Source organism: Haliotis cracherodii, unplaced genomic scaffold (genome assembly GCF_022045235.1).
Source record: "Haliotis cracherodii isolate W230 unplaced genomic scaffold, xgHalCrac1.p SCAF_15, whole genome shotgun sequence".
NCBI classification, from domain to species: domain Eukaryota; kingdom Metazoa; phylum Mollusca; class Gastropoda; order Lepetellida; family Haliotidae; genus Haliotis; species Haliotis cracherodii.
This window is the reverse complement of record NW_027266270.1, coordinates 26,849,929-26,864,274: the sequence shown is the minus strand read 5'-3', so window position 1 is coordinate 26,864,274 and position 14,346 is coordinate 26,849,929. Positions and strand designations below refer to the sequence as shown.

The following is a 14,346-nucleotide window of genomic DNA, read 5'->3' as shown; positions in this document are numbered from 1 at the left end:
TTGGTAACAGGTGCGCTATTTTTGTATGTGACCTTTGACACGAAGACGTCAAATGAAATATGACTTGAAAATAATGGAAGAGTATACTTATTTTCAAATCAATAAACTATAAAATCATATACCTTTACAAAATTTAAAAACTACCGTGTAATTAATTTTATGCAAATATTTCGGCATTTCTTCAGAATGAGGCCCATTTCAGCACTGCTATTTTGCATATATTGTGCCCTGCACGAAATAGTCCACAAATTCCTTATTGATGGGTGTTGTTTGTAACGCCCTTGTTGGGTGCATGACAAGGAGGTGCTCAGATTAGACATCTGACATGTTCGTCTGAATAACATATGGATCAAATATTTATTTCTATGTGTGTGTCCCCCCCAACAAAACATGTCGCCGAATATTCTTCCGCGCGTGCAAGGTGGAGTGGCTTTCTAGAAATTGGTTTGTTGTGCAGGTGTGATGTTACGAAAATTATTTCCCAATCACACTGTTTGTTGTTTTAGATGTTTAAAAAAATCATTGACATTGTAAATTCAACTTATAAACATGACGTTGGGTCATCCGTTTATAGACAAGCGCCTACATTTGGACCTTGTGTGGAATCTCCCGTATTGTTGTTATAGAATTTTTAGGAAATAGTAAATTTTACACGATATGTGTAAGCTGAATAATATGTTTATTTTTATTTACTTTGACTGATGGCACCCCAAAACCATATTTCGTGCACGACCCCTTTAAGATGAGAACACAATATCTCTAGAATGGAAACGGAGGAGGGTGATTACGTGTCAGTTGAAGACAACGAAATTTGTACAGTAGAAAGTGGAGGTACCTTCTACTGGAATACTGACTTGGGACACCCCGAGTTTGTAGAGGGGACAGTTTCTTTCGTAACGAATGAAGATAATTCTTCCGTCGGTGAAGTAGAATACGAAATAGGCGATTCTTCTGAAGAACAAGAAAATGAGGAAGAAGAAGAGGAGGATATGGAACCTTTGAGTTTCGAACTTCAACAAGGCTTCAGAATTTTACGTGAACTTATGGCAGATGCAAACAAGTCGGTCACTTGGCACTTCTTAGAGTCGGTCGACGCTTCTTTTCCAGAAACTCATGACTATTATGACCGAATTAAGTCACCTATGTGGCTGAAGAAAAGTAAGTAACTCAAGTTATATGATAGTTAGTTGTGCTGTCAGTTGTTTATCAATGAGTAATACGGCACTGATTTCAAGAGGAATTCCCTCAAATTTTGGGAAAACCCCTGATTCTATTTTTGTCATTTCCAAATAACCCTTACTTAATATATATTTGTTATTTAATGTTTCCATATTGAGTATTAAAGTATGAAGTGATGTTATTAGTATCTGAATCATGGATGTCAGGAAGGGGAATATGATGAACTGTTTGTTTCCAGTGAACAACACTTGCAAATCAAAAGAAACTTTATATGTCAGGAAAAAAGAGGATTAAACCTGCAAACTGTTTACTTAAAATTGCTTTCTTTATCCGTAATGAATCCTGAATATCCGATTAATACCAACAGACAATATTTGTGTGCACACACATTCAACATATTCAAGGTTCCAACACTCAAATTTGCACATTTCTTTTTTAAAACAACAATAAACATTGTAACTCATTTTGTCAATAAAATACAAAACCTGTAAACATTTAAATTTTAGGTTGGTTTTGTCTACCATGTTTACTGTCCTTATTATATTCATAAAGCAACCATGCCAACTGAAAGATGTAGGGGTTCCTAGATTCAGTCAACACAGAAAAGCTGAAGAATCCCCCTAAATTTCAAACACAGAATGATCTGTGTCCACAAAGCATCTTCAACAGTCATATTGTTGGTGTGTATAATCTATCACCCACGTGATGAAGCACTGTAACTATGAATTATTGGCTGATTGTAAAATATTGTGTGCAGTTTCATATGTCAAAAAAGACAAACTATTTCTGATTTGCACTGTTTTTCTGTCAAATTTATTATTAGTGCCACAGTTTTTATTCTCACAACACAGTTGCTTAGTAAGGCCTTATTTTCTTTGTAGCTGGTTTACAACAAGATTGACCGACCAAGTAGCCTTGAAATTTAAAAATATAATATGCAGAGTTAGAAATTGGCTCTAGTCATGTAGTTCTTGCCAAACGATTAGTTGCCAATAGTTAAGATGTCATAAGGATGAGTCGAAATTTGCCATTATTAAGGATGTTGCTATTATAAGGACTAGTGGACTAAAACAGTTAATTTCCATGGTTGAAATATGATGACTTTGACAAAAGAATTTTGGCTGATTGTTTTACAATTTTTTTTCCACCAGGTACATCAAATTTTAAGCCCAACATGCTGTAATTAAACTAGTAGAAATTATAAGGCCTGAGTGTTACCTCTTTGGGTGACGTCATCATGATCATTGTGCTGTTATGACTTAAACATTGGATCATCTCCATGGTCTCTCCATGATGAGGGAATTATCTGAATAGAAAGGTTTTTAGCTGTTTCTTTAAAACATTGTACATCAGCATATACATTATGGCTGGGATGGGTAACTCGGGTCGGGTGGATCCAGAATAGGACCCGGGTACCCTCACTACTACCTGGACCCATGGTTAGTCATGTGATATATTGTTTAATGACAAAAACTCACTATAGCTCAGTGGTTACACTACAAGTAGCTAACATTTGCATTCCTTCTGACGATGCTCACATTCCTTTTGACTTGTATATGTTTGAGTAAAGATATTGCTTCAGTCAACTTCAGTGTATGCATGATGTGATCGTTTGATACATGTATCTGAACAGTTTTTGTTTGCCAGGGCTGCTTTAAACAATTCCCAATCAGACATTTTGTTCCCAACTCTTGAGACCTTACAGTGGGTAGGGTCAGGTAATAAGGGGTCAGGTACCTGGGTAGTAACTTTGGACTCGTCCCAGCCCTAATATTTATACATGTCATTAAAGTAATGAATATAGAAGTGGAATTCTGTTTCTAAAGTGGCTTTTTATATTTGCTCACACAGTATTAATCGTTGTTATTGGTACGTTATCCCAAAATGTTGACATGTGATTGGGTTCTAGATATTGTATCTGCAGGTGTAGATATAACAACAAATTTGTAGCCAGCGGAGCTTTCTCCTTCCTCAAGCTATAAACTGGCTCACTACTATATGATGGAGTTCCCTGAAGTAGCTGAACCTGAGGTCACATAGCGACTGAGTTACCTAGCTGAAGAAAGTTTAGGATTCCTGTTGAAAATATCATTACAAAACGGAATCCGGTTGTCATTCTACTGAGATGATCGTATATCTCTTTCTTTGACTTAACGATGACCTGAACCCCCCTTAATATTTTCTCAATAACATGATTTTCAAGTTGCATCTAATTAAAAAAAATTAAAATAAATGTATATATATATATATATATACACACAGAAGTGGTGAATTTTTTACTGGCCAGGCAGGCCACCTTCTTTACGTTTCAGCAAGCCCTTCGCAAATTTAACTGGCCACAGGCCAAAGGACCACCAGTTAAATCAACACCTGTATATTACTGTGGTAATGTTGGTTTTAGGCTTGGTTGTTGCTTCATAGTCTAAGTAATAATAAATCTAGACACACTTTAAATAAAGTAGGAAAAGTGCGGTGTTTTTTCATATTTACCTATGTTTAAATTAGTCTCTTGTAAGCAGAGATTTATCTAAAAAGTATTCCCAGAGGACAAAATTTGGCCCTACAAACAGATGTAAAACTTTTCAAATATAGAATAAAATGATCAATTCAGCATGTCCATGATATCATATTTTAGTTTTGCAAAGTTGACCTTTATTTCTCTGATAACTGGACTGAAAAAAAGAATTTGGCTTTTAAACCCTTATTTACATTATTACAGTGAATGCAAAGTTCATGGAAATAAGGACTTTACAAAAAATCCCTAATTTGGATACAAAATGTATTTTTCCCTTTTTGCTTGGTCATGTTCATGATGTTGGCACAGTCACTTCATTGAAATACCATGGTAATAGAATGCACATCAGCTCACTTATTTCTGTCAGCAACATTGAGCTTTTGGTATTATAAAACTGAAGAGTTGTTAACATCTTAATGTAAGGGAGTTGTGTTTAATGCTGCTTTGAACAGAATTTCAGATATATGTACATTGTGATGGCCTACTGTTCAATGATAATCCAGAATGATGTACAGTATTATCTCTATTAAGCCCTCCACTCCAAAAAGGCAGTCTGTAACTTATCTTTATAAGCGACCAATACTTATAAGCCTGACAATATGCATTTTCTTGGGTATATTACAGATCTTTTAAAGAAAACAGCAGGTTTGATGGGGTATATAATTTTCCTCGTAACTGTTATGGAAACCAAGTTTGTTCACTACCGGTTGGGCAGCCTAGTGGTTAAAGCGTTCGCTCGTCACGCCGAAAACCCGGGTTTGATTGCCGACATGGGTACAATGTGTGAAGCCCATTTCTGGTGTCCCCTGCCGTGATATTGCTGGAATATTGCTAAAAGAGATGTAAAATCAAACTCACTCACTAATTCTCAATCTCCTTCAACAATTGTAACTCATCATTCTCATTGTCTATGAATATAATTAGCTTCCCCTTTGTCAAATTTCAAGTGCCCGGGGCACTTATCATGCTTATGATAGTGAATATGGTAGGTCAGAGACATTTATCTACAAATGGGTAATGAGTTGACAAACCAACGATCATCATCAGCATGATCAGGTTATTCTTCTACCGCCTCACTGTCAGTTTGGGTTGTATGATCCCAGGGAGCTGAGAATGAAAATCGATTGCACACTGGTCCATTGACCAGGGTAATCATGGTAATAACATTGTGCTTTTGAGCGTGCTTTAGCGTTGTATTTGGCATAATATTAAAATGCACATTATTATGAGTTCAAGGTGATGTAAAATCCCAAATCACTCACTCACTCATCAAATGTGAACATAACATTGTCATGGATAAATCTCTTACACATTGTTTGAATTTTGAAATTAAGAGGGGACCTTGAGGTTTCCTTGTGTAGTAATAGTATTTGAATATAAGGAGCTCCTTAATCTTTACCTTTTGTCATAAGGGCTAGACAAGGACCTCTTAACTTTCTTAATTTTGAACACTGATTAGTATTATAAAAGAGACCCACTGACTTTCATGATTTATTTCTTACACTGCTTACATTCTATATACATGATATACATGATATAGTTGAACTTCAGAAGGAAAACACTTCTATAAGTATTTATGACACTCATCAGCGATAGAAACTAACACTTTTAGTCCTCTAGTCCAAATAATGATAACACATAGCAAAACCTTTAAAAAGGGCACATTTCTTCTAGTCCTTATGATACGTTAACTATTGAGCAGTTTGGCAAGGTCTACAGGACTAGCGCCAATTTCTAACTCTGCTCATGGTCTAGAGGAATAAGCATGATAAGGTATGCAACAACGTCATATTCATGTTAATTGCTGTACTACTTACAGTATTTAGTATCTGTGTAGACATAGAGCATCAAGTGTTCAATCTTTGGCTTCTGGTTAATTCAATTTTCATGTCCCTTTGTGTAGTGGATGAGAAGTTTCGCCAGCACCGCTATGAGACCATCACTGAGTTTGTTGCTGACTTCCGCCTCATGCTGGAGAACTGTTTCCGCTACAATGGCCCTGACCATTATGTTTCCAAACGTGGACAGAGACTGGAAACCATGCTGGAACAGAAGTTGGCGCTGTTGTCACGGTGAGTCAAGTGTTGTCAGTCTGGAACAGCAGTACTATCAGTAGAGTTGTCATTCAAAATGGACATGCTGATGATTCAGTGTTGTCTCTCAAACTGTATTAATAAGTGACGAAAATAGCTATGCATTGTCATTATAACTATTATTAGACCTTAAAACCCTTTTAAGATTCGGTTAGAATTGATCTTCAGCATCCCATGCTTCTCAGAAGAGGCGCCTCATGGGTTCGCGTGGTCAAGCTTGGTGATTTGGTTGATGTATCGCATTGTATCCCAGTTGCGTAGATTGATGCCCATGATGTCAATCACTGGATTGTCTGGTCCTAACACGATTATTTACAGACCACCGTCATATAGCTGGAATGTTGCTGAGTACAGCGCTTAACAACAAACAAACAAACAAACTCCTTGAAACTGTATATTAAGTATTTTAAATATCAAGGAATATGTTTTTATGTTTTTCAGTCTATCAGGGTTTTACCTTTACTCACGATTGTTGGGTTAAAGGGGACCCTCAATAATTAAGGGACTTGTAGGCAATATGAGGGTCCTGTGTTTTAAGAGTAGTGAAATGGTGTAGTGTACGGTACATTTTGATAATTACTTTAGAGCCAGGAATGAACCAATGATCATGAGGACAGGTGTCATGATCGATTGATGAAATCACAGAAACCCATAACTGCTCTTAGTTCGCTATGAATGAATGAATATTATTGTGCATCCCTCGAGACGCAGTATTCCTTCTTTCTGTGTCCAATCTGAACATTTGGGCGTACTGGGCACAAGTTTGTGCGTCGTATGAAACCCTGCTTATCAATATCAACCCAGGAAAGCAGATTCTGTTCCCATATGTTAGGGCACGGGTGGCCCAGTCATCAAGGCATGCCAGAAACATGATCATGGGTTTGAATCCCCTTATGTTTCTAGATTTTTCAGCACCATACCCGTGTGCATGGGTTTCACCAGATTGGTAAACATGTGCACCACTTCCACTTCGCTTTCACATCAAGCTGGCAAGCTGTGATGTAACAGCAATACAGCTCCAAGCAACGCTAAACCAAATCACTTACTCTCTCACTTACTCATTTATCATGTGACAGATTGGGAAATTGGTAACTTTATTGGCAAAATTGGATAGCTGTGTTGAGGTCTTGCTTAAATCGGTGAGGGTTAGGGTATCATGGTTGGGTACCTAGTTGATGAGGGAGCTCAATTGGAATGTTTCAGTAATCCAAACAAGTTTCAGTATCTTTCTAGCAAATAAGTAGCCGCGATACTATTCACACACTCAAAGTATCAGTATTTGAACCACAAGATATATAACTTTGCTTTGCCAGAGATCTGCGAGAGAAGACCAGTATATCTGCCACCTCAGGGGGAGCCTCCGAGGAGTCCTTCTCAGCATCAGGTAGGTGGAGACTATCATACCTAGACTCCTCCTCCATTATCCAGTGTATTGTATCTCCATTCTGATTAATTCCATGGATCCATTTGCTGACATAAGTTTGTTTTGGAAGAGATGTAACTGCCTCCATCTCTCTTATCACTAACATAACACTGTCACAGAACTTCTCTGGCCCATGGGCTTGATATCAATAACCAATCAAAGGATCGGGTTGTCAGGCTTTGTGACTCGGTTGATACCATGTCATTGTACCCTGACGGCATGGATTGTTGTTCAGAATATTGAACCAATTGATTGTTTGGTCCAGATTTAATTAATTTACAGGTCACTGTTATATAGTGAGAATATATTGCTGAGTTGGGAGTTAAACAACAAACAATCAAACTAAAGCTGTGTAAGAGTAGTAAAACCTGACTCATTGATTTTGAAATGTATAAAATGGCTACAAAGATGGCAGAGTGACAAAGTAGTGTTGGTGGGGGATGCTGTTGGTCTAATATATTTTAATTCATTACATTCTTAGGGGCCGTCGGGTAGCCTAGTGGTTAAAGCGTTTGCTCATCACGCCGAAGACCCGGGTTCGAATCCCAACATGGGTACAGTATGTGAAGCCCATTTCTGGTGTCCCCCGTCGTGATATTGCTGGAATATTGCTAAAAGCGGCGTAAAACCAAACTCACTCACTCACTCATTACATTCTTAACACGAAGAATTTTTGATCGTCAGTTTATCAAATAGATGGTCATTACTTTGTTTAGTGTAAGTTTATGTTTATGATCAATAACACTATTTTAATTCCCTGAGAATAGTAAGCAATGAAGTGTATGATATCACTCACTCACTCCTGTTTTCTAGGTCTCCGTCGTCGCATCAAGACCATCGTTCCGCACGACTCGTCGGCGCTGCTGAACCACCTGCGGGAGGAGGAAGTGAAGCAGCAGCGGGAACAGCGGCGCCAGCAGATTGCCGACCGCAAGGCGGCCCAGGAGGCATACCTTCACAACCTCCAGGAGTGGGAGGACCAGCTGATGCAGGAGCCGCTCAGGTCACAGATGAAGGCCATGTGGGAGGTCAGTAGTTCCAACAGTTGGTTAAGTGTTCAGAAAGCAATCATTTATTGATTAATCATTGTTTGATATAACTGATATATATGTGGCTTAAAGCACTCACTAAAAATTATGATAACTATCATACGTAATACAAAGAGATTGGCTATATTATATTTGGTTGGGAGTGGGGACACAATATTTCTTCAGTCAGGAAATATACTTCTCTAGAGAAGTTAAGAACCACCTGATTCTTTGATATTACTGTAGTTAATCTGTCATTGAGTAGTATATGAAAACAATTTATTTTGCACCCACAACGCATCATTTTTCACGACATCCAACATGTCCAGTGACTGATATTTCGTTTTAAAGCCAGAGGGCAAATTATATTTTTCCAGCATTTTCAGGAACAGATTAATTTTAGAAATGGTTGACTCCTAATACTTGTCTTAAGTTTTATTTGAAATGGTTTGACTCTGATTGAAGCAGTATTTTAGCTCTGATTGTCATAAGTAGAACATGTAGAAGACTCTGCTCATGTGATCTTCCATTGTGGTCCTAGATTCCTGCAATTGGTCACTTCCTGTTCCTGTGTCAAGAGCCACTGAACTTGGAGGAGGTTGCCCACTACGAGCTGGAGTGCAGTTTTCTCATGCCCAGGCAGAGCTCCACCATGCAGAGGGTCATGTCCTCCCTGCTCTCTACACCCTTCCAGAGGACCAAGTAAGTGTCCTCCCTGCTCCCCACTCCCTTCCAGAGGATCAAGTAAGTGTCCTCCCTGCTCCCCACTCCCTTCCAGAGGACCAAGTAAGTGTCCTCCGTGCTCCCCACTCCCTTCCAGAGGACCAAGTAAGTGTTCTCCCTGCTTCCCACTTTCCCTTCCAGAGGACCAAGTAAGTGTCCTCCTTCTCCCTACTTCCTTCCAGGGTGATGTTGTACAAAACAACCTTAGCGCTACGAGTCTGTGTTAAGGTATGGGAGTTCTTATCACCTTAGTGCTAAGATCGTTTTGTATAACGGTACCTCGAGGACCAAGTAAGCATCCTCCCTGCTGCCCACACCCTTCCAGAGGACCAAGTTATGATATTTTGACAATAATCAATGCTTTAGATGTAATTGTACTTAATGAACATGCTGAAGTAACCTAAGAATTAGCTTTCAAATACAATGCTGGAGTGAGCTACACCATAAGTCCAACTGTGCCAAATAATTTGAAGCCATGTTTGTGTACAAAAACAATGACAAATCGAGAAACACCAAACTGAGGTTTTTGGAAATGATGGGCAATAGGTTAATGAGCAAGTACACATTGCATCGTTGCATGGAGCTTATTAAAGGTTGTTCCAGCTTAGATACCTCATTTGCAAGTTTAACGGATTGTGATACAAATTAAGTTTGTTGGGTTCGTATATCACATCGATGACACTATCAACTATGTCATAATACTACTTACTGCTCAACATTCACTCCCTCACTCACTTGGCTGTGCAGGATGTTCAGGGATTTATCTTGACCTGCTCAGAGGCTGATAACTGGCCCAAAGTCTGCAGCAACTATCACTATAACTTTCCAAATTTGATCTATAAATTTCCCTGTTCATGTTATTGCGTTAAATGTCATGTTATAAGTTGGCAGAGATGACTTGTTTTAAACTGACAACAGGCCAATAAAGTGGAAATGGCTCTAATAAATAAATTTGCTTAATTACATTGAATACAATGTTAAAATACCCGTTAATATCATAAACTAACAACTTTTAAACAATCCCAATTAGGCTTCAAAAGGCACTTAGTTTGGAATCCTAGATATATCCCTGTGCTAGATATCCTAACAGCACTATTTGCCCTGATTATTCCAGACTTGACAAGCGGACCATGATGCCCTACTGTGTGTGGGAGGAGAAACTCCGCAAGAGGATAGCTACTTGGTACAAGGTGCTTGATGACAATCAAGGAAATGCTTATAAGGTAGGTCCTCAGAGGCCAGAGGCTGATTGTTATGATAACATTTTGGGTTCGAGTCCCTATAGTGGAACTATGTATGAACCCAATCTTTGTTTCTCCCGTCATATGTCTGGAATATTTGCTGAAAGCAGTGTAAAATCATACAGCGATAGAAACTAACCTCTGTCAGTCAGTCCATTTAATGATATATAGGACTATTTTTAATAGGGCTGGGTAAAAAGATTGATGATCAGAATTATCGTCGATGGGAAGAAATATTAACGGTTATCGATTTGATACTTTTGTGATAAAATAAAGTTTAGATTACCGAACAGACTTCTTATTGTCAATAACGTCAATTGTTGGAGACAGCAAGCAAATGTTTTGTTGTATCTCAAATGTCCACAAAGTAATATATGCATAAATGTGTCACTGCTCACCAATGGCGTGAAATATGTTAATTTCTTTCGGGACTTTCTTGCACATTTGCTTAAAGTTACTTCTCTTCTTGATAATTGATCGATATTTAGTTAGCAATCATCTATCTCTATAATCTATATCGATAGCCAGCCCTAATTTTTAGTAACTTCTGGTACTTGTCTCAGAGATACGTTAGCTAAATTGTGAATTTAGGTATGCACTATAACTGCTTGTGGGCTGGTGCTAGTTTGCAACCCCTACATGCTCTTTCACTTAGGGGTGGTCGGGTAGCCTAGTGGTTAAAGTGTTCGCTTGTTACACCGAAGACCTGGGTTCGATTCCCGACATGGATACAATGTGTGAAGCCCATTTCTGGTGTGCCCCACCGTGATATTGCTGGAATATTGCTAAAACCATACTCGCTCACTCTTTCACTTACTGGTAGACCCTTTGAGGGCATATTTTAAAAATGTCTTATCCCCATGGGTTTCGGGCAGAATGTGTGGGATTCCGGATTAGAGTTGGCCCCAAGCAACTTATACTGGTTGTAAGATGGAATGGATCGGGTGGTCAGGCTTGGTGACTTCACGATGTGTCATATTAAATGTTAATCACTGGGTTGTTTGGCCTGGACTCTTTTATTTACAGACTGATTTCATATGGCTTGAATATTGCAGCGTTGATGAAGATGAAACTAAAGAAATTGTCATGTACCCAAATTTTGCCTCTTACACATTTGATTGAAACAATAATTCTCTTTGCAGGCTTCCTACAAGCTGGGTCTAGATGTTCACTTCTTTACTGTCGTAGGTAAGTACAGATCAGTGACAGGATCTGGGGATAAAATAGGCTTCAAACGAAGAAAATGTTTCTTGGACATTATTGTGTCACTTTTAATTCTGAGCATCTTAATTTCTATTGGCAAAGAAAAAGATGTTTGGGGTTGCTCTAGGCATTATGGAAAGTGCCAAATACATTATGTACCAGAAGTACTGAGCAGCTGTATAGCAATAGCCTACATGGGATATTTTTAGAATTGCTTCAGTTACAGCAGTGTTGCTCAAGTCTTGCACTATGTAATCTGTGTGCCCAACCATTAGTCAGTTTGTGTGACCAACTTGTTTGATTCCTGCATCATAGGAACACACTGTTAGTCATGCATGACAACTGATATGGTATTAAATAGCCCATATACTTTCAAGGTTACTAAATGTTCAGTATTGGCTAACCGTCTTTTATATTTCTTCGATTTTGGTCGACACTGTGCATGTCTTTTGTCCCTGGTAGGAATTCTGTCATAGAATAGGTACCCAGGGCTTGTCCTAGTAGTAGGCAACTAATGCAGGTTGAATGGTTACAGTGTATGGATCTGGTTGATTGTCATTATACCCTTACAACATGGAAACTTGCTCATGCAGTCGACCACCTTGACCCAGACACAGTTATTGACACGCAACCAAGATATGGCTGGAATATTTTACTGCAGCTTGAAGCAATGTTCACACTATCCCTTTAGTTTGCTCTTATATCATGCATTGCAATTCATGATTTCTGTTTGCTTGATCTTCAGGAAAGAAAGATCCTCTTGTGAAAAAGAGTTTCCATGAGCTGTCCTTTTATCGGAAAGTGTGGATTGTTAAAAGCTTATGTGACAACTGTATGGTGAGTGTGGAACCTGTATCATATCTTATCATGCCCTTTCAGGGATTTATCGAGATCTGCTAAGATTCCAAATTAGGAATTCAAAATATTCCAACTCATGTTCATATAGTTATAATTAATGTCATGGCTTGGTTGAAGTGACTTGTTAGACTGATAAAAGGAAATGGTTTCAGGACGTAATTGTTCATGGTAAAATACAATGGTAAAATACCTCCAAAATGAAGAAAACAACTTTTACAGAATCCCACTTTTGACCAAAATATTTTTTTTCTCTGCATTTCCCTGCCAAGGGATGTTGGCTTGGAATCACTGACATACTATCATGCACACTTAACAGGCATAATCCTTTATCAGAAAAGAATCGACAAAATGATATTGTGTAACATGGCAACTCCACAAAATTACGTTTGAGGAAAGGGGAGATAATCATCTAAAGATCCCCCAGTCTAACATTGTTGTTTCCCTTTGACCTCTCAGTTCTAGTTGAGGTGCAATTAGAACAAACAGACAGAATCTCCTCTGAACATAGTGAAACAGGCCATATCAAAGATGAAATGTTTAAATGAGTAGAAGTTTGTCATAGTTAGTTGTCATACCCTGTTATCCTTCAATGTTAAAATTTTTGTGTGGCCAGGGAAGTTCCTCGGTGAGGTGGCCACTATGGAAGACCACTTGTCGGCCATAAGTATATGTTTTGCATGGTATATATAATATTGGTGCCCTGGTGTGCTCTTTGTGATTCCGCTTTACATCCAAGAACAAGAGCACTAGTGACCTGTGAAGATCCAGGAGTAGGACTTCAGCAACCCATGCTTGCCGTAGAAGGCCACTGTGCTTGTCGTAAGAGGCGACTAACAGGAAACACACAAACTTCCCTTACTCATGTGAACTATTTTTTCCTGTGCAGGAGACACAGGAGTCACTACGTGATGCCATTGAGGCCCAGGCTGTGGAGGAACAGCGGAGCTACCTGCTGGGCGAGGACGCCAAGGGCAACACGTACATCCACTTCCCACAATTCTGTGGAGCGGACCTGCGTGTGTACCGACAGGATCCATTTCCTGAACCTGAGTTGGAAAGTGACGTGGATGAGGAGGAGGATGAAGTGAAGGTGGGATATTTTTGGATTTGTTTTATTAACATTTGAAATGTTGAAGGAACAATAAAACTTCACTTTTTATCGAAGGACTCTCATTGGAATTTCAGTTCAGAATTCATATCCAGTACCCTATGATTTGTAATATCTCATTGTTAAATATTGATCATCAGGGCCTTATTTCACAATGGGATCTTACTTTAACTTGAACTTTAAAGTACTTTAACTTCCGATCATCGAAGTGCTCAGGTCACTTTGTGGAACAGGGCCAGGTGGTTTAAATGTGTAACATAGCTGATATTGTGTTCAGAGACTGTTCTCTTGCTTTCTACCACCGGTGGCTATTATGAGGTTATGTCCCTTGTATGTCCCTCCTTTTGACCAATCAGATACCACCTCTCATGCCACTTGCATGTGCTTCAAACAAAATGTAGGCCCACTGCCAAGACAATCTGATCTTAATCAAAGTCTATATTGTGATGAAATGGGTGTTACCTCACAAAGTGCAGCAAATCACATGAGCACATTGATTGAAAACATGAAAATATTTGGAAAATATCTGTTGACGTCCAGTTGGCGGTACACATGCTTTGCAAATCCTGCAATCGGCCGAAATCTGCTGAGCAGTTTATGAACCGGATTAGATTTCGTTATGCAATTTTTATTGGACTATGCATAGACTCGTCACTCCAGCCAAAATATAACTCCATAATTCCAGCCTAGTTTGGCAAGGGAGATTAACTGACTTTAAAATTACTTCTAAGCCTCTCCTATGGAACAATCCGATTCCATCACTTGCATTTGTTTCAAACAAAATGGCGGCGCCCAGTCAAGACGATCTGATCAATAATCAAGATCTATATTGTGATAAAACGGGTCTTAAATCGCGAGGTGCCTCAAATCACGCAAGCACCTTGATTAAAAACATGAAAAGGTTTGGAAAATATCTGTTGACCATGTTGACAACGAGTTCGCAATGCACATGCTTTGCAAATCCTGCAATCAACC

At 38.8% G+C, this 14,346-nt stretch overlaps 1 protein-coding gene across 1 annotated transcript in view; it reads left to right on the top strand.

The window, feature by feature from the left end:
- Positions 1-432: 432 nt before the first annotated feature.
- Positions 433-14,346, top strand: part of LOC139462430 (uncharacterized bromodomain-containing protein 10-like) — a 33,080-nt gene continuing 19,166 nt past the window's right edge. Inside the window, exons 1-9 of the mRNA XM_071244138.1 lie at positions 433-1,158; positions 5,598-5,766; positions 7,101-7,171; positions 8,024-8,238; positions 8,780-8,940; positions 10,076-10,184; positions 11,345-11,390; positions 12,151-12,242; positions 13,150-13,353. Of these exons, the coding sequence (XP_071100239.1) occupies positions 765-1,158; positions 5,598-5,766; positions 7,101-7,171; positions 8,024-8,238; positions 8,780-8,940; positions 10,076-10,184; positions 11,345-11,390; positions 12,151-12,242; positions 13,150-13,353 (1,461 nt within the window). The 5' untranslated portion in view covers positions 433-764. The remainder of the gene's footprint in view (positions 1,159-5,597; positions 5,767-7,100; positions 7,172-8,023; positions 8,239-8,779; positions 8,941-10,075; positions 10,185-11,344; positions 11,391-12,150; positions 12,243-13,149; positions 13,354-14,346) is intronic.